The following is a 23073-nucleotide window of genomic DNA, read 5'->3' as shown; positions in this document are numbered from 1 at the left end:
AAAAAAAAAAAAAAAAGAAAATCAGTAATTACTATATTTTTAAAGGTTTCAAGAAGACTTAAGGCACAGCCATGATTAAGAGCTTATTCCATCAAAAATCCTCGAAAAAAAAAAAAAACAAATTTAATCCAGCAAAGCAAAAAACATAATTATATTTAAGAAGATAATACAGGTGTAAATCTTCATAACCTTGAATTATGCATTAGTTTTGTTAGATATGACATCAATGCACAAGAAAAAAAAGATAAATCAAAATGAAAAACTTTCATGTTCTAAAGGACACTACCAAGAAAGTAAAAAGACAACCCACAGAATGAGAGAAAATATTTGCAAGTCATAAATTTGATATGGACCTGTATCTAAACTATAAAAAGAACTCTTAAAACTCAAAAATCAAAAGACAAATAACCCAATTTTAAAATCTGCAAATCATTTAGAATTGACATTTCTCCAAAGAAGATAAACAATAAGCACATAAAAATATTTTCAACATCATTAGTCATAAGGGAAATGGAATCAAAACCACAATGAGACATCACTTCACACCCAACAGGATGGCTATGATTAAAAAAGGCAAATAATAACAAATGTTTGTGAGGATTTGAACCCTCATACACTGCTGGTGCAATTGTAAGATGGTGCACCTACTTTGGAAAATATTATTAGACAGTTCTTAATAGGTTAGCCTAAGAGTTATATGACCCAGAAATGCCACTTCTAGGTATATACTCAAGACAATTGAAAATATATGTTCACATAAAAACTTATATACAAATGTTCATAGTAGCATCATTCATAATAGCCAAAAAGTAGAAGCAACCCATAATGTCCATTCTGATTGGTGAGAAGTCCATTTTGGAGAACAGTTTGGCATATCTTTCTAAGTTAAACATACACCAATACCATCTATAGTCCATTTGTGTTGCTATAAAGGAATACCCAAAACTGGGCAATATATAAAGAAAAGAGATTTATTTAACTCATGGTTCTGCAGGATGAGAAGTTCAGGGCATGGCCCTGGCTTCTGGTGAGGACTTTTGTGCTGCATCACCACATGGTGAAGAAGGTTATAAAGGAATATCTAAGGCTCGGTAATTTATGAAGAAAAGAAGTTTATTTGGCTCACAGTTCTGCAGGCTGTCCAAGAAGCATGGCACTAGCATCTGCTTCTGGTGAGGGCCTCAGTAAGCTCCCACATCATGGTGGAAGACAAAGAGGGAGAGGTATATCACATGGCTAGGGAGGTAGCAAGGGAGAGGGTGGGAAGTGCCAGCCTCTTTAAACAACCAGGTCTTGTATGAACTAACAAAGTGAGAACTCACTCATTACCATCAGGATGACACTTAGACATTCATGAGGGATTCACTTGCATGACCGAAGCATCTCCCACCAGGCCCTACTTCCAACATTGGGGATCACATTTCAATATGAGATTTGGAGGGGGCAAATATCCATGCCATGTGACTACCTATCTATTCTACTCCTGATTATTACCCAAAAGAAATAAAAAGTTATACTTACACAAAAACCTGCATGCAAATGTCTATAGTTGCTTTATTCATGATCACAAAAGCTGGAAGTTATACAGAATCCTAACAGGGGAATGGATAAACAAACTGTGGTATATCCATACAGTAGAATATTACTTAGCAACAAAAAAGAATGAAGTATTTATACATAAAAGAACATAAATCAATCTTAAATGCTTTATGCTGAATGAAAGATACTAGAATCAAAAGTACATACTATATTGATTTCATTTGTATGACATTCTGGAAAAGGCACAACTATGGAACAGGTCAGTGGTTGCCAGAGCCTAGGGTTGGAGGGAGTTGCTGACTACAAAGTGGCATGAGGAAATTTGGAGGGTGTTGCAACTATTCTGTACGTTGATTGTATTCCTGGTTACATGATTATATGCATTTGTCAAAACTTGTAGAACTGTATTAAAAAGGGTGAATTTCACTGTATGTAATTTATACCTCAATAAATCTGACTAAACAATAAGAGCTATTGGCTGATAGCCATGCTTTATTTGTTTGCCTTGTACATCTAAATGTAATATTTTTGGGGTGGGGATGGAGTCTTGCTCTGTCACCAGGCTGGAGTGCAGTGGTGTGATCTTGGCTCACTGCAACTTCCGTCCCCTGGGTTCAAGTGATTCCCCTGCCTCAGCCTCCCGAGTAGCTGAGACTACAGGTGCGCGCCACCACACCCGGCTAATTTTTTGTATTTTAGTAGAGATAGAGTTTCACCATGTTGGCTAGGATGGTCTCCACCTCCTGACCTCATGATCCGCCCACCTTGGCCTCCCAAAGTGCTGGGATTACAGGCATAAGCCACCGTGCCCAGCCATAATTTTTTATTAATCCAATTCTGTAGGCATTTAAGACAGCTTGTGTGTGGCTACTTGGAAATAGTTCTATATCGATTTACCTAAAGCCATAGGTAAATGGCTTAACCGTCTGGTCATCCCTTTCTGTTTCTTAACCAACTTAAAAAAATTGTTTTAAGGTTTAAATAATATCGCCTTAGATAGATGCTTTTTGTGTTTCTTGTAAGTATTAAGTTATTTTATGGTTGACCAGGATTGTTTTTTATGTTTTTGGTCTTTATATTTAGTTACTTTTTAAAACCTTGAAGAGTTTTGTTTTCAGCTTGGCTAAAGACTTTTCTTCAATTATTGATTTTATTATTTTAAAACTTTTTCATTCATTTTGTTTTTGGGTCAAATAGGTACAAAAACACTCAAAAGAGGATGAATTATAGTTAAACTGTTCACTAGCTGAATATTCAGCAGATTGGTTTTCAATGAACTGACTAGTTTGACAACCTTATAGAGTTCTTTAAGGGTTGATGTGGATCTTTATATGTAGCTTGGTATCTTTCTGTGATACATTGAATGAAGTACTAATGGGAGGGAGTTCAGGAGTCCTGCACAGTTGTCAGTGTGTAGCCTATGCGGAGTCTTTCTAACTACAAGATCAAATGTCCTTCAGATCTTGCTGATAAGCAGTGAGACAGTCAACAAGATGCTGCTGATTAGGTGCTGGCTATTTCCATGGTTTTCTTCTATTCTTTCATTATGCAGAATATAGAGTTTGGTGAAGGCAAGTGAATGTTTTTTTTTTCTTGCTGAACAGAAGGAAAATGTTTTACATTCCATCTTCCAATCCTGACAGCCTAAAGACTTCTGTGCATATCAGCAATGATGAGCACATATCCCCCTCATGAGCATCAGCACATTAGATGTCGGCAACACTACCGTGTGGACATTCAGTTTCCTCACTAGAGTTAATAATGGTCAATGTATTAACTCTTTTGCTAATATCATAATATCATAGCAAAACTATTGCCTTAGATCATCCATAGAAACCACATAAATGCAAACACATTCACCTCACTGAGATTGTTTTCTTTATTGGTAACATATGTTTTATGTCCAAGGTACTGGTTTTCTTTAGAATTCTGGAAAAAGCGAATACAAGAAAAAGTAGAATCAATAGTGAGTAAATATTTTAGGATGAACAACAGTAACTCTTCAGTACTTCTGTATTGCTCTCACAACATCAAGATAAAATCTGTACTCCTTAATGTTATTTAAAAGGCTGTTTGCAATCATGACCCTGCCTACTTCTCCAGCCTTCCTTTCTCTGTCCCTTAAATCTCATCCTGCGGCCTATGGATTTTCCTCTTATGGTTTTCCTCTTCTGCTTTCCTGCTCAACCTAGCTAGTCTTGCTTCAGGTCAAAGAGTGAAGGTTGTGTTCTATAGGAAACCACTCCTCAGTTGAGTGTCTCTGTAGGATCCCACAGACGCCTACACTGTGGCCCTTGTAACACTCTACTATAATTGTTAACTTTTGTATCTTCAAGAGAGTGCCTGGAGATGTTAAATAGTTTAATTGTTTTTTTTTAACTTGAAGAACAAAGGGCCTGCAGTGACGTTGGTGGCCTTACCAAGTTTTCTTGGTGGTTCTTTTTCTGTTTGTGATTATTTTTAACCCATTTTATGACTGTGAAAATATTGAGATTGATTGGCTTTTTTTTTTTCCTCATTCTTCCTCCTTCAACAAGTTACTTAACTTCTCTGGGTTCAATTTGTTAATCTATAAAAATTGTGATAATATATAGTCGATACAGGATTTTTAAGAGAATTAAACACAGCAGAGGCAAGAAGTGCCTTACTTTTGTGGCTCAGGGTTATTGATCTCTCTAGTGGAAATAGGAGACCTAGGGGTAGGGCTCCTGCTGTCAGCTACAGGTCATTAGTACTCTCATGGTTAGGTGTTAATCGTCCTAAAAGTGATTTTCATTGACTTTCTTTTCCCTTTTCCCTTTCTTCACATAGTGTCTCAGTCATGAAGAAGGTATTAAGTGGATCAAAAAAGAAAGACTTCCAGCATTTCTGGAAAGTGATTGCTACTTTGAATACAGGTACTAGTCCCATCAATATATGTATTTTCAAATACATATTTTTTAACCTAAAATTATTTTTCTATGGTTTCTTAGTAAAATTGTATGTATACATTTTAATCTATTTGAGGTTTGGATCCCACCTGCTGTAGAATAAGAGTGATAGAATGTAGGTAAAAGTCACTTAACTTTTCTGACAACATTTTATAGAAACAATACCTAATAAATGTACTTTAGTTATACTTCTTTGGTTATTTATTTATTTATTTATTTATTCAGACAGGGTCTTCCTCTGTTGCCCAGGCTGGAGTACACTGGCACAATCATAGCTCCCCATAATCTCAAATTCCTGGGTTCAAATGATCCTCCAGCCTTAGCCTCCCAATTAGCTAGGACTACAGCTGTGCGCCACCATGTGTGGCAAATTTTTAAAATTCTTTGTAGAGATAGGGTCTTGCTATATTATATTGCCCAGGCCAGTCTCAAACTCCTAGCTTCAAGAGGGCCTCCCGCCTTAGCCTCACAAAGCACCGGGATTACATGTGTGAGCCTCTACAACTAGCCATATTTTAAAAATTATCTATTGGTGGTAATGGTATTTAGGTGCAGCGTGTTTAACAATGAATACTAGGGTGACATGAAAAAGATAGGATGCTGTGGTCCAGGGCCAAATTTTTCTAAATTTTTCCTTTATGTTCCCTGACTGTTAAAGTGTAAGAACCTAAAATTTGACCTCTGAACAACCATTTTTAAGTCAAAATCAATTAAAACTGAAAAATTAACTAATTAGTAGTTTTATGATTAAGCTATTAATTTTAGCAGAGACAAAGAAAATCGTAATTAAGAGTGAGAAGAGGAGATTGGTTTGAATACCTAAAATAAAATTTTAGGTTTTTTCCCCTTTGAATTCTGCCATATTTGAAGCTTGTTTTAAAATTGTATGATTTCTAAAATGCAGGTTAGCTAAATTGGTCTCACAAGTAAGATGGAGCAAGTCCGGCATGAATTTCACAGTAGGATCAAATTTTTCTCCCTGGATCATGAAAAAACCACCCAGTCTACCACCTCCTGCCACTGAAGAAGATAATCTTATAATTAAGAAAAAGTTCTACATATCACTTGGCGAGGTAAAAGTATGAGTATTTTTTCATCACTTATACTTCAATGAAACTTCTCATTTTATTTTTTATTTTATGTATATATTTTTTAAAACAGGATCTCACTACTCTGTCACCCAGGCTGAAGTACAGTGGTGTGATCACAGCTCACTGCCTCTACCTCCCGGGCTCAGGTGATCCTCCCACCTCAGCCTCCAGAGTAACTGGGGCTACAGACATGCACCACCATGCCCGGCTACCTTTTTTTTTTTTTTGGATTTTTTGTAGAGACGGGGTTTCACCATGTAGCCCCGGCTGGTCTTGAACTCTTGGGTCCAAGCAGTTCACCAACCTCTGCCTCCCAAAGTGCTGGGATTATAGGTGTGAGCTACCACGCCTGGCTGAAACTTCTCATGTTAAGGCATTTGTATTGCCTGAATGGAGAAAATGATTTCTAATACATGTAAAGCAGATTTAGCAATAGTTCTTATAGATTTATACTGACTAATTTACTCTGCTCTCTTTCACTTGAAATGTAATTAGAAATATTATTCTCATGTCTGAAAAGACAAAGGCAAGGTTGAAAAACACGCTTGTCACCTGGGAAGCAAGAGTAACTTGAATTATATCCATGGTTTCATTGTTCATTGCAAAATTCTTATGATTTGGATTCTATTACGTTTGTACAAAAAGATGATAAATTGAGTCTTCTCTTTCCTATTCTCTAGATTATTCCTTAGCATTTATTATTGTTTAACTATTATCAAATAAATTTGTCCTCCATGGTTAGAGAATTATGAGGTTATATGAGAGCATTTGAGGAGATATAACCTAGAATCAAAAGTCCTTGTGGAGGGTCCTAGTGTAGTGAGAACTGTTGTTTGATCTTTGGGCTCTAATTATTAGATCTTATCTCTGAAACTATACTTCTAATACACAATTCTGTACAAAAGTGGGAATGACAAATATGTAGCCCTTGTGCTGCTACTCCCTCTATGACAGACATTGTTAATCAGTTGTGGAAATTTTTCTGCTGAGCTAGGATTTGGCTCCGGATTCTTTACAACACAGTATTCAGCATAGGCACTTCCAGTTTTTTTTTTTTTTTTTTAAACCTTAAGTCTTACTTGCAAATAAGGCACTTTCAATTCATCAAAACTATCATACAAGAGGAAGCCTCTTTGCCATCTGTGTTGGAATAGATACACTTAGGTTACTTGAACTTTTTTTTTCATGTGTGTCTCCTATAAATTTTGTAGTTCAGCATTTGTATCAGCAACATTTGTCAAAAATGTTTACAGTTATGCCATTTCCATTATTTCCATTAAATAATGCTTAGTGGTGTATTTAAGGCACATTTTTCTTCTTTCTTATACTGATTTTTAGGGTGTTTTTTTTTTTTTTTTTTTTTTGAGACAGGGTCTCACTTTTTCACCCATCTTGGAGTGCAGTGGTACAATCCCAGCTCACTGCACCCTTGACCTTCTAAGGTTCAAAGGATCCTCCTGCCTTAGCCCCTGAAAGTAGCTGGGAATACAGGCATGTGCTACCATGCCCTGATAATTTTTGTGTATCTTTGTAGAGACAGGGTTTTGACATGTTGCTCAGGCTGGTCTTGAACTGCTGAGCTTAAGCAATTCACCCACCTTGGCCTACCAAAATGTTGGGATTACAGGTGTAAGCCACTATGCAGGGCCATATTTTTTCTCTTAACTTATATACTATAGAAATGTCATAAAAATATGTACTCATGGTTGAGGTAAATAAACATGCAAAGGGAAGAATCCATGGGAAGAAGTTCCGATTTGCTATATGTGAATTTAATTAAATTTAAGGGAGTTAAAATCCAAACTAGTTTACTTTTGCTATTTTCTGAGATGAAAAAACTCATTTGTATGTACTTGACTAATACTTCAACAGTGTATATATACACATTTTTTTTTTTTTTTTTTGAGACAAGGTCTTACTGTGTTCCCCAGGCTGGAGTGCAATGATGCACTAATGGCTCATTGCAGCTTCAACCCCCCCGGTTCAAGCGATTGTCTCTGCTCAGCCTCCCAAGTAGCTGCGAGTACAAGAGTGCATCACCATGCCTGGCTAAATTTTTTAAATTATTTGTAGAGATGGGGTCTGTGTTGCCCAGACTAGTCTTGAAATCCTGGATGCAAACAATCCTCCTACCTCAGCCTTCCAAAGTGCTAGGATTACAGGTGTGAGGCACTGCACACAGCCAGTTTAACTATATATTACCATTTTTCAATAGCCTTTGAATTTTGCAGATTCAAAGTTCTTGGACCCTTAAATTATTTAAGTCATGACTATACATAGGGGTTAATCTTAATGATAATTGATAGTATTTCTTTGAGCTTCAAGTTATACTATCTAAAAAACAATTGACTCATCTCTTAAAAATATGAAGTGGAATAATTATGTTAAAGCCTGACTGGTGACTTTTTTCTCCCCTGTGTTCTACTCCCTCGTTCTTTTTTGCAGTCAAAATAGCAAGGACATTTGTATGTTGATCTCTCTCCATTCCTTGAATGTTTCTTAATTATTTTGGCTTCCTGTCATTGCTTAGGCTATTGCTTAGAATAAAGTAGTCACTTGATAATTATATGTTAGATGGACATGTAATTAATAATAAATAACTTGATTTTAAAGGAAAAGGGGAACAAAAGTGAATGAGTCTTTGACAGCTTTTATGCACCCAGGAAACCTTACCTGTAAGAGGGATGGTGACCACATAGATGCTATCTCTCATTTCTCTCTCTTGTTTTGGTCTCCTTACGTGGCCTGACTTGCCATGTTAATTCTACATAATAGACAGGGAGTGTCTGGCCAACCAGCTAACTCAGTTTGATAAATGAGACATGAGAGGAATGCTGGATACTCCCTCCTCTGCTCTTGTTGAACAACTTGGATTTTAAAGTAAAAATAAAAGAGGACATTACAGAGAGAGGCAGACAGAGGAATTTTCCCGAGAAGGCTAGGATAGGAGCTTCTTAGAGCTGGGGTTCTAGAAGCTAAGGATCAGCTTCAGATTGAATTGGCTAGTTCAGGGGTACACAAAGGAAAGGAAAAATGGAATGCTGCATCCAGGGGCAGATGGAGTCAGGTATCATTCTGCAAGAAGTATTCAATCAAAGCAAACTTGTGAAAACTGAATCTAATGCAAAGCGGCAGCTAAGATCAGAGAGGGTCCAGTGGCACTAAGAATAGTGTCTCTGTCATATTGGAGGAGCAGTTGTTAAAAACACTGAGCCAGGTGAGACAGAATGGGGAATCTGAAGTAATCGAGAAGGTTGTAAAGGGGAGCAACTAGCAAAAAGATAGATGGGCCTGGTGACTGCCAAGTTGAAGTCAGATGGCATGAATTTGTAGCGAATCCAGGAAGTAGGGTTTCATGCCTTTGGTCCACAATAGCCTGAGAGTGAGAGTTGGATAATTTATAGGTATTGGACACATATTTTCCTTTGGTTATCAAAGATGAAAAAAATCTGGATTGAGATTTCCTTCAGTATCCTCTTAGCTAATGAATTTTTAGTGCAATTTTATTTTCCTTCATGAGGTAATTTTCACTTTATATTATACTGTGCAAGCTGAATATTATCATAATGATTTCTCCAGGTTTGTGATCAGAATAATACTGCTAATCATATGTTAAACTAATAAGCTCCTGTCTTCCTAGGCTTCCTATACTCAAACAAAAAATTGGTTTGCATTAGCAAAACAAAGTCAGCAAACAGTATCAACCTTTTCATTACCCTGTTGTGTACCCTACAACAAACTTGAGTCACCAGCTATTTCATCTGTTTCTGGTAAGCAGAAAAGGACAAGAATGACTTCAGAACGTCTCTTTAAGTTTTTGTTTGTTTGTTCTAATTTTATAGTACAGTACTTAGTGGAATTATCCACATACCCTTTGCCCCACTCCACTTCCTACTGCTTTTTGAGAGACAACTTTGTATAGTGAAAAGGAGATGGGTTTGGAATGCAATTCTGATATGTATTAGCTGTGTGATGTTTGATGAGTTTTTCCACTTCTGGGAGCCTGGCCTTTTCTCATCTGTAAAATTAGAATAATTATATATACTATATGTATGGAAAATGCCTGGCCTGGTGCCTGGTACCTATATGCAATAAATGTCATTATTTCTTATCATAGTTTACAAATTCTTATTAAGTCTTTGCAATAAAGTGGGTACAACATTTTTCTCATCCTAAAAAAAATAGCTATTGATGGAAATTGAGTTTTCCTTCTGTTTTTAAGTTCAGACTATTTTTCACCTTAAAAAGCAGATAAATTTCTACTGTGGGGAGCTTTGTGGATATACAGACTTTTCATAAAATAGAAGGAATCTTCCAGAAATGGGAGTCATTAACTGTGATATTGTTATAGAAAAAAACCTAGGTGTGATGACTCAGGAGGAGAACTCAAGAATTCACTTACAGTTCTTAACTAATCTCTTTGAGAAGTATAGGCAACCTCTGGGAAGGTAAATCCGAATTCCCTAGAATTGAACCTAAGTCTAGGTAAAGAAGAAAATAATCTCCCTAATTGAAAATAGCTGGATTCATAGGCTTCTTGTTGTTTTCCCAAAATATTGAAGTAGATAATTGTAGATAAAAATAGTATACAGGCAGAGAAGGATGGCAGGAGGTGGTGAGCTGGAATGCCTGCCTTGTTCTCTGCAACATCCTTCCTTCGGTTCCATGGAATTGAGTGTATACTCAGCATCCTCTCACAGATTTACAAAGTCTAATCTCTCAATATTGGGGAATATACTTGCAACAAAAATTGTAATGAAATGTCCAGTTCGTTGAGATTTGAACTCTGGTAATTGAGAAAATGGTCATTGAGAATGGGGCATGGATGACAACTGCTAGCTGATCTGTGGCAATTCAAAGGGTAAATTTACCATGTGAAATAAAGCGCTAATGTCAGACATGTCACTGATTTTTGAAAGGGAAAATAGGAGCTGAATACCATATCTTTAGAAAAAGCATACAAATAATCCCTTTGTAAACCTTCATAAATACTTTGTGCCATTTTGTAACTTGAATGATAGACTGTAAGTATGATAGTAATTGAATCTTTTAATGAAATGATGAATTTTTAAAATTGCTATTATTGTCTCCAGTTCTGGTCTATTCATATATGGTCTCATCATCTACAGTAGTTTTCTTTTATCATACAACATGAAATATCAAAGCACATATAATCATTTAGTATACATATTCTAATTCCTTAATAGATTTGGCCCTTATATATTGACATTATATATCAGTCTGGAATATTACATTTTAAAAGTATATAATGTATTTTTTCATATCTTCTGTTGTTAGGGATGTCAAATATATCGTCCATCTGCCACTATTCCTTCCTTGTAAATCCAGGGAAGACAAGGTTATTAATTCCCATTGGTAGTTTTTTTTCCTACTGGTTCCAAATGTAGCATCAGAATTCTTCTTTTCTTTTTTCTATTTTTTGAGACAGAGTCTCTCTCTATCACCCAGGCTGGAGTGCAGTGGCATGCTCCCGCTCACTGCACCCTCCACCTCCTGGGTTCAAGCGATTCTCATGCCTTAGCCTACCAAGTAGCTGGGATTACTACGCCACCACGCCTGGCTAAATTTTGTATTTTTAGTAGAGACGGGATTTCACCATGTTGGCCAGGCTGGTCTGGAACTCCTGACCTCGAGTGATCCACCCACCTCAGCCTCCTAAAGTGCTGGGATTACAGGCGTGAGCCACCGCAACCAGCCCAGAATCCTTAAGATGCTGGTCCATGCAGTCACTACCTGTGATAAACCCATTTGCTGTCCTAGCTCTGTAGCTTCTATTTAATAAGAAGAAAGATTTGTATTTATATCTAAACTAATAGCTTTTTATGACTTAATACAGAGAATTTTATCTTTGATGATGGAGTTCACCCTAGGACAAAAAACGACCCATCTAAAACTACCAAATTAATTTCTGAATTTGAAGAAGACGACGACGAAGAAGTGTCTGTATCTCTACAAGACACTCCTTCTCAAGCTCTTTTGAGAATATACCTTGAAAAGAAACAGGAGGTTGATGAAAGCCTGACAATGCATTTCTCAACATGTAAAGATTTTTTAAATTCCTATATATACTTTATTTTGAGAAGAGCAATTCAGCAAATTGTTGGAAAGTCAGTTGGAGAAACTCAAGACTATATAAACTTCAACAATATAACAAAAGTGTCATTTGGTGACGGTTTTGAGCCTATTGCTGGCAAGAATTTTTTAAGTGAATTAGTTCAAACTACAAAGGAGAGGTCAGAAGAGATAGAAGAAGAAGCAAGTTTAAGTTCAAAGAGTGAGAGCACTGGACCAGAGAGCAGGGCTGACTGGTGTGTTTCTCATAGAACTTATGACATCGGCAACAGAAAGGAGTTTGAAAGATTTAAGAAATTTATAAAAGGTACATTGGGAGAGAGATATTGGTGGCTATGGATGGATATTGAGAGGTTAAAGGTTCTTAAGGACCCTGGAAGACATCAAAGGTAATTCTATTTTTTATTTTTCAATAGTTTTAAAAACAAATCATGAATGTTAATTTGGGTTGTTTAGTACAGGGAGAAAGCCTGAAGCAAATTGAAAAAATATAATTTTTTACTCTTGGAGGAATTAATGATAATAAAACTTATAATAATAAATATTGATTATACTACTTTTCTGATTTCATAGTTTTCAAATGCTATGTGATAATTATTTGGGGTTGCATAATGTTTCTGCCAATACATTCTAGAACTACTTTCAAATTATTCTATTTTCACTTTTATAACATTAAAGTGATGTATAATTTTTATAGAATAAAGTAATTTATTAGTTATAGCCACAGTAGCAAATAGACACCTGCTCTTCCTAGCAGCCTGGTTAACAAATTCCAAATTCCATAATGTTTGGTTGGATGCCATGTAGCTGGGTATCTGGATGAGTCTCTCCACTAGAGAACTTCTTGGAGGTCTGATGAGGCTCAGGTCTTTGTTTGGTCAGCTCTATATGTTTTAGATTACTGTAAGTTGAAGAACCTTAAGAGAACCCTGTTTTAGGAAAGTCTTTAACTTGTCTTTATTCTCCTAATCTGCTCTGAAGCAGATCAACTATAGTAGATTGCAATTTCCTTTAAGGATTTGACTGAGTATATTAGACACTGGGTTATTTCACTCATTTTAATGACATTCAGATCACAAACCTCATTGTCGTAAATAGTTATAAGAGCAGAGGTCACTAAATGGTTGATTATGAAGCATGACCTGATTGATCATTACCACTTTTGAAGACATATCAGGCGGTTGTATGCAAGTAACTGCATACGTTTTTCAGGATCAACACTGTAGTTCCCAATGTTGCTGTAACAAATTGCCACAAACTTAGTGGCTTAAAGCAACAGAGATTTTTGTTGTTGTTGTTGTTTGTTTTTTTGAGACAGAGTCTCGATCTGTCGCCAGGCGTCAGGCTGGAGTGCAGTGGCGCGATCTCAGCTCACTGCAACCACTGCCTCCCAGGTTCAAGCAATTCTCCTGCCTCAACCTCCCGAGTAGCTGGGACTACAGGCGCATGCCACCACGCCCAGCTAATTTTTGTTGTTTTTTAGTAGAGACGGGGTTTCACCATGTTGGCCTGGATGGTCTCGATCTCTTGACCTCGTGATCCGCCCGCCTCAGCCTCCCAAAGTGCTGGGATTACAGGAGTGAGCTACCGTGCCCAGCCAATAGCAACAGAGTTTTATTTATTCTCGTACAGTTCTGGAAGTCAGAAGGTTCTAGGGGTAATCGATTTCCCTATTTTTTCCATCTAATCAAGGCCTTGGTTCATGAGCTCTTTCTCCATCTTCAAAGCCAGCAGCACAGCATCTTCTCTCTGACTTCTGCTCTATCCTCACATCTTTTCTCTATGATGCTGACCTTCCTGCCTCTCTCTTAGGAGGATCCTTGTGATTACATCTAGATAATACAGAAGATCTCTTTAAAGTCTTTAACTTAAGCACATCTGCAGAGCTCCCTTTGACATGAAAGGTAACTTAGACACAAGTTCTAGAAATTAGAATGTAGACATCTTTACAAGGCCATTTATTCAGCTTGTCACAGATACCCTTCCTATTTACATAACTGTGAAAAATATCTTTACCTCTACAAAAATGTTTGGTACCTCTGACACTCACTGTTGGTTTTGAGATCGTTCATTACTTGTCTGAAATGTTTTAGATGTGAAAATATTTTGGTAATTGAATTCTATCCATGTGTGTGTATATATGTGGAAATGTGTTTTCTTTCAGACATCTTGAGAAGATGAAAAAATGCTATCTAGTGAGCAATGGAGATTATTACCTTTCTACAGAAATCTTATCAAAATTTAAACTGTTAGATGGATCTCAGTGGAATGAAGAGCATTTAAGAAATATTCAGTCTGAAGTTTTAAAACCTTTACTTCTGTATTGGTAAGAAAACATGAATCAGTTATTTACTTTCACTTTTCTTAAGCTAGTTATGAGTTATACTTTTTTTGTCTTATGGATATATAACTTATGGAAACCTAAAATGACAAGACTATTATATTTTTGGCCTTTTTAAAGGTACTTATCCTTTAGATAATTTGGATGTTTGGGTGACTTTAAATCCATAATAAGGCGAGACAGTATTTAAGTTGCCTTTTAACTTTGGTGAGCATATTCTTCTTTTTTTTCCAGCAGAATTTACATGTTAATTTATTTACTTTTAACTTTTATTTTAAATACAAGGGTAAATGCACAGGTTTGTTACATAGGTAAACTTGTATTATAGGGGTTTGTTGTATGGATTATTTCATCATCCAGGTATTAAGCCTCACACCCTTTAGTTATTTTTTCTGATCCTCTCCCTCCTTCCTATCCTCCACCCTTTAATAGGGCCCAGTGTGTGTTGTTTCCCTCTATGTATCCATGTGTTTGCATCATTTAGCTCCCACTTATAAGTGAGAACATGATGTATTTGTTTTTCTGTTCTTATATTAGTTTGCTGAGGATGATGGCCTCCAGCTTCGTTCATGTCCCTGCAAAGGACATGAAGTTATTCTTTTTTATGGCCACATAGTATTCCATGGTATACATGTATCACATTTTCTTTATCCAGTCTATCATTGATGGGCATCTAGGTTGATTCCATATCTTTGCTGTTGTGAATAGTGCTGCAATGAACATACACGTGCATGTGTCTTTATAATACCATGATTTATATTCGTTTGAGTATATACCAGTAATAGGATTGCTATATCAGATGGTATTTCTGTCTTTAGGTCTTTGAGGAATTGCCACACTGTCTTCCACAGTGGTTGAACTAATTTACACTCCCACCAACAGTATATAAGCCTTCCTTTTTCTCCACCACCTTACCAGCATCTGTTATTTGACTTTTTACTAATAGCCATTCTGACTGGTGTGAGATAGTACTTCATTGTGGTTTTGATTCGCATTTCTCTAATGATCAGTGATGTTGAACTTTTTTTCATAAGATTGTTGGCATATATATCTTCTTTTGAAAGTGTCTGTTCATGTCCTTTACCTACTTTTTAATTTTTTTAATGTAAATTTGTTTAAATTCCTTATAGAAGCTGGATATTAGATCTTTGTTTGATGCATAGTTTGCAGACATTTTCTCCCATTCCATAGGTTGTTTACTCTGTTGATAGTTTCCTTTGCTGTGCAGAAGCTTTTTAGTTTAGAGAGATCCCATTTGTCAATTTTTGCTTTTGTTGCAATTGCTTTTGGCATCTTTGTCATGAAATCTTTGCCCATGCCTATGTCCTGAATGGTATTGCCTAGGTTGTCTTCCAGGGTTTTTATAGTATTGAGTTTTACATTTAAGTATTTAATCCATCTATAGTTAATTTTTGTATATGGTTTAAGGAAGGCGTCCAGTTTCAGTCTTCTGCATATGGCTAGCCAATTATCCTAGTTCTATTTATTGAATAGGGAATTCTTTCCTCATTGCTTGTTTATATCAGGTTTTTCAAAGATCAGATAGTTGTAGGTGTGTGGTCTTATTTCTGTGTTCTCTATTGTTCCATTGGTCTATGTGTCTGTTCTTGTGGAGTACCATGCTGTTGTGGTTACCATAGACCTTTAGTATAGTTTGAAGTCAGGTAGTGTGATGCCTTGAGCTTAGGATGCTCTTTTTGCTTAGGATTGCCTTGGTTATTCAGGCTCTTTTTGGTTCCATTTGAATTTTAAAATAGTTTTTTTAGTTCTATAAAGAACCTCAATGGTAGTTTAATAGGAATAGCATTGAATCTATAAATTGCCTTGTGCAGTATAGCCATTTTACATTTGATTCTTCTTATCCATGAGTATGGAATATTTTCATTTGTTTGTGTCATCTCTGATTTCTTTGGGCAGTGTTTTATAGTTCTCCTTGTAGAAATCTTTCATCTCCCTAGTTAGCTACATTCCCAGATATTCCTAGCTATATTGCTAGCTATATTCCTAGGTATTCTTTTTGTGGCACTTGGGAATAGGGTATGTTCCTGATTTGGCTATCAGCTTGGAGCACATTCTTCTATACCTGACATTTTTATGATTGGTAGTTCATAAAATTGGTGTGTGTGTGTGTGTGTGTGTGTGTGTGTGTGTGTTGTACATATAGCTAGAGTTGCAGATTAATCATCTTAATAAACTTTTTTGAGCATTTACTGTAGGCTAAGTGCTGTGCTAAGGTGAAACATGATAAAATCCTAGTGGTCATAGTATGATGGGAAGAATGTACATGTGATATTAGTATAATTTTTTAAAGTGTGGTAAATACACAGGATATTGAGAGGAGGTCATATTTTACCTGGGAACTTGAGGGACTTGAAGGAAGGGAGGGAGAATAGGAATAGTGGAAAAAAATATATGCCATTTGAAGATCAGTGAATTGTTCTGTGTGACAGGGATGGATCTGATTGTGTCACTTATCTGCACTAGGCTTTTTAAGATAACTGTAGACTTATATTCAAAGAAGTCTGAGCATGATGGCTCGTGCCTATAATCTCAGCACTTTGGAAGGCTGAACCAGGAGGATCACTTGAGGCCAGAAATTTGAGACCAGCCCAGGCAACAGAGCAAGACCCAATCTCTATTTTATTAAAACTATTTTTAAATAGAGAAAAATAGAAAAGAAATAATACAAAGAGATGCTGTGTATCTTTCACATATATTCCCCCAATGATAACATCTTTCATAACTATAGTACAATATCACAATGAAGACATTGGGTTTGATACAATTTATTTGTTGTTTTTCTCTCTGGAACATCTGTCCAATGCTGAAAGTGGGGAGTTGAAGTCTCTAGCTATTATTGCATTGGGACCTATATCTCTCTTAAGCTCTAATGATATTTCCTTTATATATCAGAGTGCTCCAGTGTTGGGTACATATATATTTAAAATTGTTATCTCCTCTTCCTGAATTGACCTCCTTATCATTATATAGTGACTTTCTTTGTTTATTCTTAGAGTTTTTGTCTTGAGATCTGTTTTGTCTGATATAAGTGTAGCTACTCCTGCTTTTTTGTTTGTTTCCATTGACATGGAACATATTTGTCCATCCCTTTATTTTTAGTTTGTATGTATCTTTATAGGTGAAGTGTATTTCTTGTAGGCACCATATCAATGGGTCTGTTTTTTATCCATTCAGCCACTTTATCTTTTGATTGGAGAGTTTAGCCCATCTACATTCAATGTTATTATTGATAAGCAAGGACTTCAGCCATTTTGTTGTTGTTGTCTGGTTGTTTTGTGGTGGTCCCTTCCTTCCTTCCTTCCTTCCTTCCTTCCTTCCTTCCTTCCTTCCTCCCTTCCTCCCTTCCTCCCTTCCTCCCTTCCTCCCTTCCTCCCTTCGTTCCTTTGTTCCTTCCTTCCGTCTCCCTTTAGTGAATGTGATTTTCTCTGTTGATATGACTTAGTTTCTTGCTTTTTATTTTTTGTATATCCATTGTATGTTTTTTGTTTGAGGTTACCATGAGGCTGACAAAAACTATCGTATAACCTATTATTTTAACCTGATAAGAACGTAACACTGCGTAAACATACAAGCCAAAAGAAAACGAATAAAAATTCTATAATTTAACTTTGTTCCCCTACTTTTAAATGTTTTGCTGTTTCTGTTTATATCTTATTGTACTGTCTATGTCCTGAAAAGTTGTTGTAGTTATTAACTTTGATTGGTTCATTGTTTAGTCTTTCTACTTAGGATAAAAGTAGTTTACACATCACCGTTACAGTGTTATAATATTCTGTGTTTTTCTGTTTACTTACTATTACCTGTGTGTTTTGTACCTTCAGGTGATTAATTATTGCTCTTTATTGTTCTTTTCTTTCTGATTGAAGTACTCCCTTTAGCATTTCTTGTAGGACATGTCTTGTGTTGATGAAATCTCTCAGCTTTTCTTTGTCTGGGAAAGTTTTTATTTCTCCTTCATATTTGAAGGATATTTTTGTTGGATATATTATACTAGGGTAAAAGTTTTTTTCCTTCAGCACTTGAAATATTAGGTTAGTACAAAAGTTATTGCAGTTTTTGCCATTACTTTTAATAAGCCATGCCACTCTCTCCTGGCCTATAATGTTTCTGCTGAAAAGTCTGCTGCTGGATATATTGGAGCTCCAGTGTATACTGTTTATTTTTCTTGCTGCTTTTGGGTTCCTTTGTTTATCTTTGACCTTTGGGAGTTTGATTATTAAATGCGATGAGGTAGTCTTCTTTGGGTTAAATCTGCTTGGTGTTCCATAACTTTCTTATATTTGATATTAATATCTTTCTCTAGGTTTGGGAAGTTATCTGTTATTATCCCTTTAAATAAACTTTCTACCCCTATCTCTTTTCTACCTCCTCTTTAAGGTCAATAACTCTTAGATTTCCCCTTTTGAGGATGTTTTCTAGATCACATAGGCATGCTTTATTGCGTTTTGTTTTTATTTTAGTCCCCTAAAAATAAAATACTGTGTATTTTCAAATAGCCTGTCTTCAAGCTCACTAATTCTTTCTTCTTCTTGATCAATTATGCTATTAAGACTCTGATGCAGTCTTCAGTATGCCAGTTGCATTTTTCAGCTACAGAATTGCTGCTTGATCCTGTTTAACAATTTTAATCTCTTTGTTACATTTATGTGATAGAATCCTGAATTTCTTCTCTGCATTATCTTGAATTTCTTTGAGTTTTCTTAACACAGCTATTTTGAATTCTCTGTCTGAAAGGTCACATATCTCTGTTTCTCCAGGATTGGTCCCTGTTGCCTTATTCTATTCATTTGGTGAGTTTGCTTTTTCCTGGGTGATGTTGAGCCAGTAGATATTCTTCAGTGACTGGGCATTGAAGAGTTAGTCCATTCTCATGCTGCTAATAAAGACATACCTGAGACTGGTTAATACATAAAGAAAAGAGGTTTATTGGACTCACAGTTCCACATAACTGGGAAGGCCTCACAATCATGGCAGAAGACAAAGGCAAAGGGATGTCTTACATGGCAGCAGGCAAGAGAGCTTATGCAGGGGAACTCCCATTTATAAAAATCAGATCTCAATAGACTTTTCCCTACCACAATATCAGCATGGGAAAGACCCACCCCAATGATTCAATTACCTCCCACTGAGTCCCTCCCATGACACATGGGAATTATTACAATTCAAGGTAAGATTTGGGTGGGGACACAAATCCAAATCATATCATTCTGCCTCTGGCCCCTTCCAAATCTAATGTTCCTTTCACATTTCAAAACACAATCATGCCTTCTCAACAGTCCCCCAAAGTTTTAACTCATTTCAGCATTAACTCCAAAGTTCACTGTCCAAAGTCTCATTTGAGAAAAGGCAAGTCCCTTCTGCCTATGAGCCTATAAAATAAAATGCAAGTCAGTTACTTCCTAGATGCAATGGGGGCACAGGCATGGGATAAATACACTTATTCTGAATGGGAGACATTGGCCAAAACAAAAGGGCTACAGGCCCCATGCAAGTCCAAAATCCAGCAGGACAGCCAAATATTAAAGCTCTGACATGATCTCCTTTGATTCTATGTCCTACATCGAGGTCATGCTGATGTGAGGGGTGGGTTCCCATGGTCTTGGGCAGCTCTGACCCTGTGGCTTTGCAGGGTATAGCCTCCCTCCTGGCTGCTTTCATGGGCCTGCATTGAGTGTATGTGTCTTTTCCAGGTACATGGTACAAGATGTTGGTGGATCTACCATTCTAGGGCCTGGAAGATGGTGACCCTCTTCTCCCAGCCCTACTAGGCAGCGCCCCAGTAGGGACTCTGTGGGGGCTCCAACACCACATTTTCCTTCTGTACCGCCCTAATAAAGGTTCTCCAAGAGGGCCCTGTCCCTGCAGCAAACTTCTGTCTGAACATCTAAGTGCTTTCATACATCCTCTGAAATCTCGGCAGAGTTTCTCAAACCTCAATTCTTGACTTCTGTGGACCTGCAGGCTCAACACCATGTGGAAGCTGCCAGGGCTTAGGGCTTGCACCCTCTGAAGCCATGGCCCAAGCTGTGCCTTGGCCCCTTTTAGCCATGGCTAGAGCAGCAGGAGCATAGGGCACCAAGTCACTAAGCTGCACACAGCAGGGGGACCTTGGGCCCTAGCCCACAGAAACATTTTTTTTCCCTAGGCCTCTAGGTCTGTGATGGGAGGAGCTGCCTTGCCACATGAAGCTTTGCCACATCTTCCTATCCTTCTGAGCCTTCCAAACTGTTCCAACCTCTGCCTGTTACCCAGTTCCAAAGTTGCTTCTCCATTTTGAGGTATCTATACAGTAGCACCCCACTCTACTGGTACCAGTTTACTGTATTAGTTCATCTCATGCTGCTAATAAAGACGTGCCCAAGGTCTCTGACGTGCCTTGGAGACATTTTCTCCATTGTCTTGGTGATTAAGATTTGGCTCACCGTTACTTATTTCTCCCCAGAAAATGGATTTTCTTTTCTACTGCAGCATATTTTCCAAACTTTTCCAAAATATAGGCTGAAAATTTTTCAAACTTTTATGCTCTGCTTCCTCTTAAATGCTTTGCTGCTTAAAAATTTTTCCCCCAATACCCTAAATCATCTCTCTCAAATTCAAAGTTCTACAGATCTCTAGGGCAGGGGAAAAATGCCACCAGTCTCTTTGCTAAAACATAACAAGAGTCACCTTTGCTCCAATTCCCAACAAATTCCTCATCTCCATCTGAGACCACCTCAAACTGGGTCCATATCACTATCACCATTTTGGTCAAAGTCATTCAACAAGTTTCTAGGAAGTTCCAAGCTTTGCCACATCTTCCTATCTTCTTCTGAGCCTTCCAAACTGTTCCAACCTCTGCCTGTTACCCAGTTCCAAAGTTGCTTCTCCATTTTGAGGTATCTATACAGTAGCACCCCACTCTACTGGTACCAATTTACTGTATTAGTTCATCTCATGCTGCTAATAAAGACGTACCCAAGACTGGGTAATATGTAAAGGAAAGCGGTTTGTTTAATAGACTCACAGTTTGACATGGCTGGGGAGGCTTCACAATCATGGCAGAAGACAAAGGAAGAGCAAAGGGATATTTTACATGGCAGCAGGCAAAAGAGTTTGTGCAGGAGAACTCTCATTTATAAAACCATCAGATCTTGTGAGACTTATTCACTAACAGGAGAATAGCATGGGAAACATGTGCCCCCATGATTCAATTATCTCCCACTGGGTCCCTCCCATGACATGTAGGAATTATTATAATTCAAGGTGAGATTTGGGTGGGGACACAGCACCAGACCATATCAGGTATATATTGTAGTCTTCACTATCTGGGCTGGTTTGTACTCATCCTTCTTGGGAAGGTTTCCAGATATTTGAAAAGATTTGGGTATTGTGATAAGCTGTATCTGCTTTAGGGGGTCCCCTAAGGTGAGTAATGCTGTTGTTCTTGCAGACTCATAGGGTACCTCCTGGATGATCTTAGACAATATCCAGGAGAAACCTCTAGATCCCAAGTGGAGACTCCCATTCTTTACTCTTACTTTCTCCCAGAGTCTCTCTGTCTCTGTTCTGAGCCACCTAAAGCTGGGAATGGATTAACACAGCACCTCTGCGGCCACCACCACTATGACTGTGCTGGGTCAGACCTGAAGCCAGCACAGCACTGGGTCTTGCCCAAGCCCTGTTGTAAACACTCCCTGGCTATGGAGTATGTTTGCTCAAGGCGTGGGCTCTACAATCAGCAGGTGGAAAAGCCATCCAAGCTTGTGTCCTTCCCTTCAGGGTAGTGAGTTCCTGCAGGCCCTGGGTCAGTCCAGAGGTGCCATCCAGGAGTCAGGGACTAGAATAAAAAACCTTATGTCTACCTGGTATTCTGTTGTACTGTGGCTGAGCTGACACTCAAACCATAACTCACAGTGCTTCCCACTGTTCCCTCCCCTTTCCAGAGGTGGAGGAGACTTACCCCATAGCCACCATCACCATGGGCCATGAGGAGTTCTGTCACCCATCCTATGTATGATTTATTTGATGAAAGTCTATAGATCTGCCCACATATTGGTTGACATGCAAATAAGTAATTTTGAATATTTCCAAGTCTGCAAGTAAAGGTTCTGAAATATGGTATAGAATGACCACAGAGATCAATACAGAATGCTTTCTGATCCTAAACTAATTATGGACTTCGGATTCTCTTTCACTTTCAATCTGTGTTCATATCAGGAGAGATATCCATCTTCTTCCTATTTTACTTTATTTTTAAAAAATTTTTAATTTTTTTTTAGAGATAAGGTTTCACTCTGTCAGTCAGACTGGAGTGCAGTGGCACGGTCATGGCTCATTGCAGCCTGGAACTCCAGAGTTCAAGTGATTCTCTCACCTCAGCTTCCCACGTAGGTAGGACTTATAGGAACATGCCACCATGCTCAGCTAATTTAAAAAAAAATTTCTGTAGAGACAGGGTCTTACTATATTACCCAGGATGGTCATGAACTCCTGGCCTCAAGCAATCTTCTCACTGTGGCTTCCCAAAATGCTGGGATTACAGGTATAAGCCATCATGCTTAGTCATTCTTCCTATTTTAGGGGATGTAATTTTCTGCCAGGCCTTGAAATATGGAATAAAAATTAGTCTTTGGGCTGTGGCATCAAGGGGAAGACCTGGTCCAAGAAGCAATTAGCAGCAGGCTCTTACAGCTGGTGTTAACCCTATTTCCAATAAAAAGTTAGCCCACATACTGAATACCATGATATCCATCCAATTAAGTGTGGCCTTGATACTGTGCCAGACATTCTTTTCCCTATGTTTCTGGCAGTAATGTTGGTCTTTTATTTATATAAATTGTTGTAAAATTAATTCTTACCTTCAAATTTAAGGCTTGACAATAAATAATATGCATTATAACCTACTTTAGTAGCATACTTAAGCATTATAAAAATTATGTTTTAAATGTTAATTTTATTCTACCAGTTTTTATTATAGATAAATGCCAAAGTGCTTTAAAATGATCACAAGTACATTTTATATTTATTTTACTAGAAACTGTAAGCTGTTTTGAAAATTCCTTTATGGATAGATAGGTTT

General features: G+C 37.4%; 1 protein-coding gene across 1 annotated transcript in view; it reads left to right on the top strand.

Annotated features, from left to right (window-relative positions):
• The window catches only part of RGS22 (regulator of G protein signaling 22), a 138392-nt gene that overhangs the window by 29415 nt on the left and 85904 nt on the right, over positions 1 to 23073 (top strand). The window contains exons 4-8 of the mRNA XM_037730113.1: positions 4351 to 4436; positions 5374 to 5542; positions 9201 to 9330; positions 11418 to 12042; positions 13818 to 13979. Coding sequence (XP_037586041.1) covers positions 4351 to 4436; positions 5374 to 5542; positions 9201 to 9330; positions 11418 to 12042; positions 13818 to 13979 — 1172 coding nt within the window. The remainder of the gene's footprint in view (positions 1 to 4350; positions 4437 to 5373; positions 5543 to 9200; positions 9331 to 11417; positions 12043 to 13817; positions 13980 to 23073) is intronic.

This window comes from Cebus imitator, unplaced genomic scaffold (assembly GCF_001604975.1).
Source record: "Cebus imitator isolate Cc_AM_T3 unplaced genomic scaffold, Cebus_imitator-1.0 Scaffold331, whole genome shotgun sequence".
NCBI lineage: Eukaryota > Metazoa > Chordata > Mammalia > Primates > Cebidae > Cebus > Cebus imitator.
Note: the sequence above shows the minus strand (reverse complement) of the source record. Positions and strands in the feature narration are given on the sequence as shown.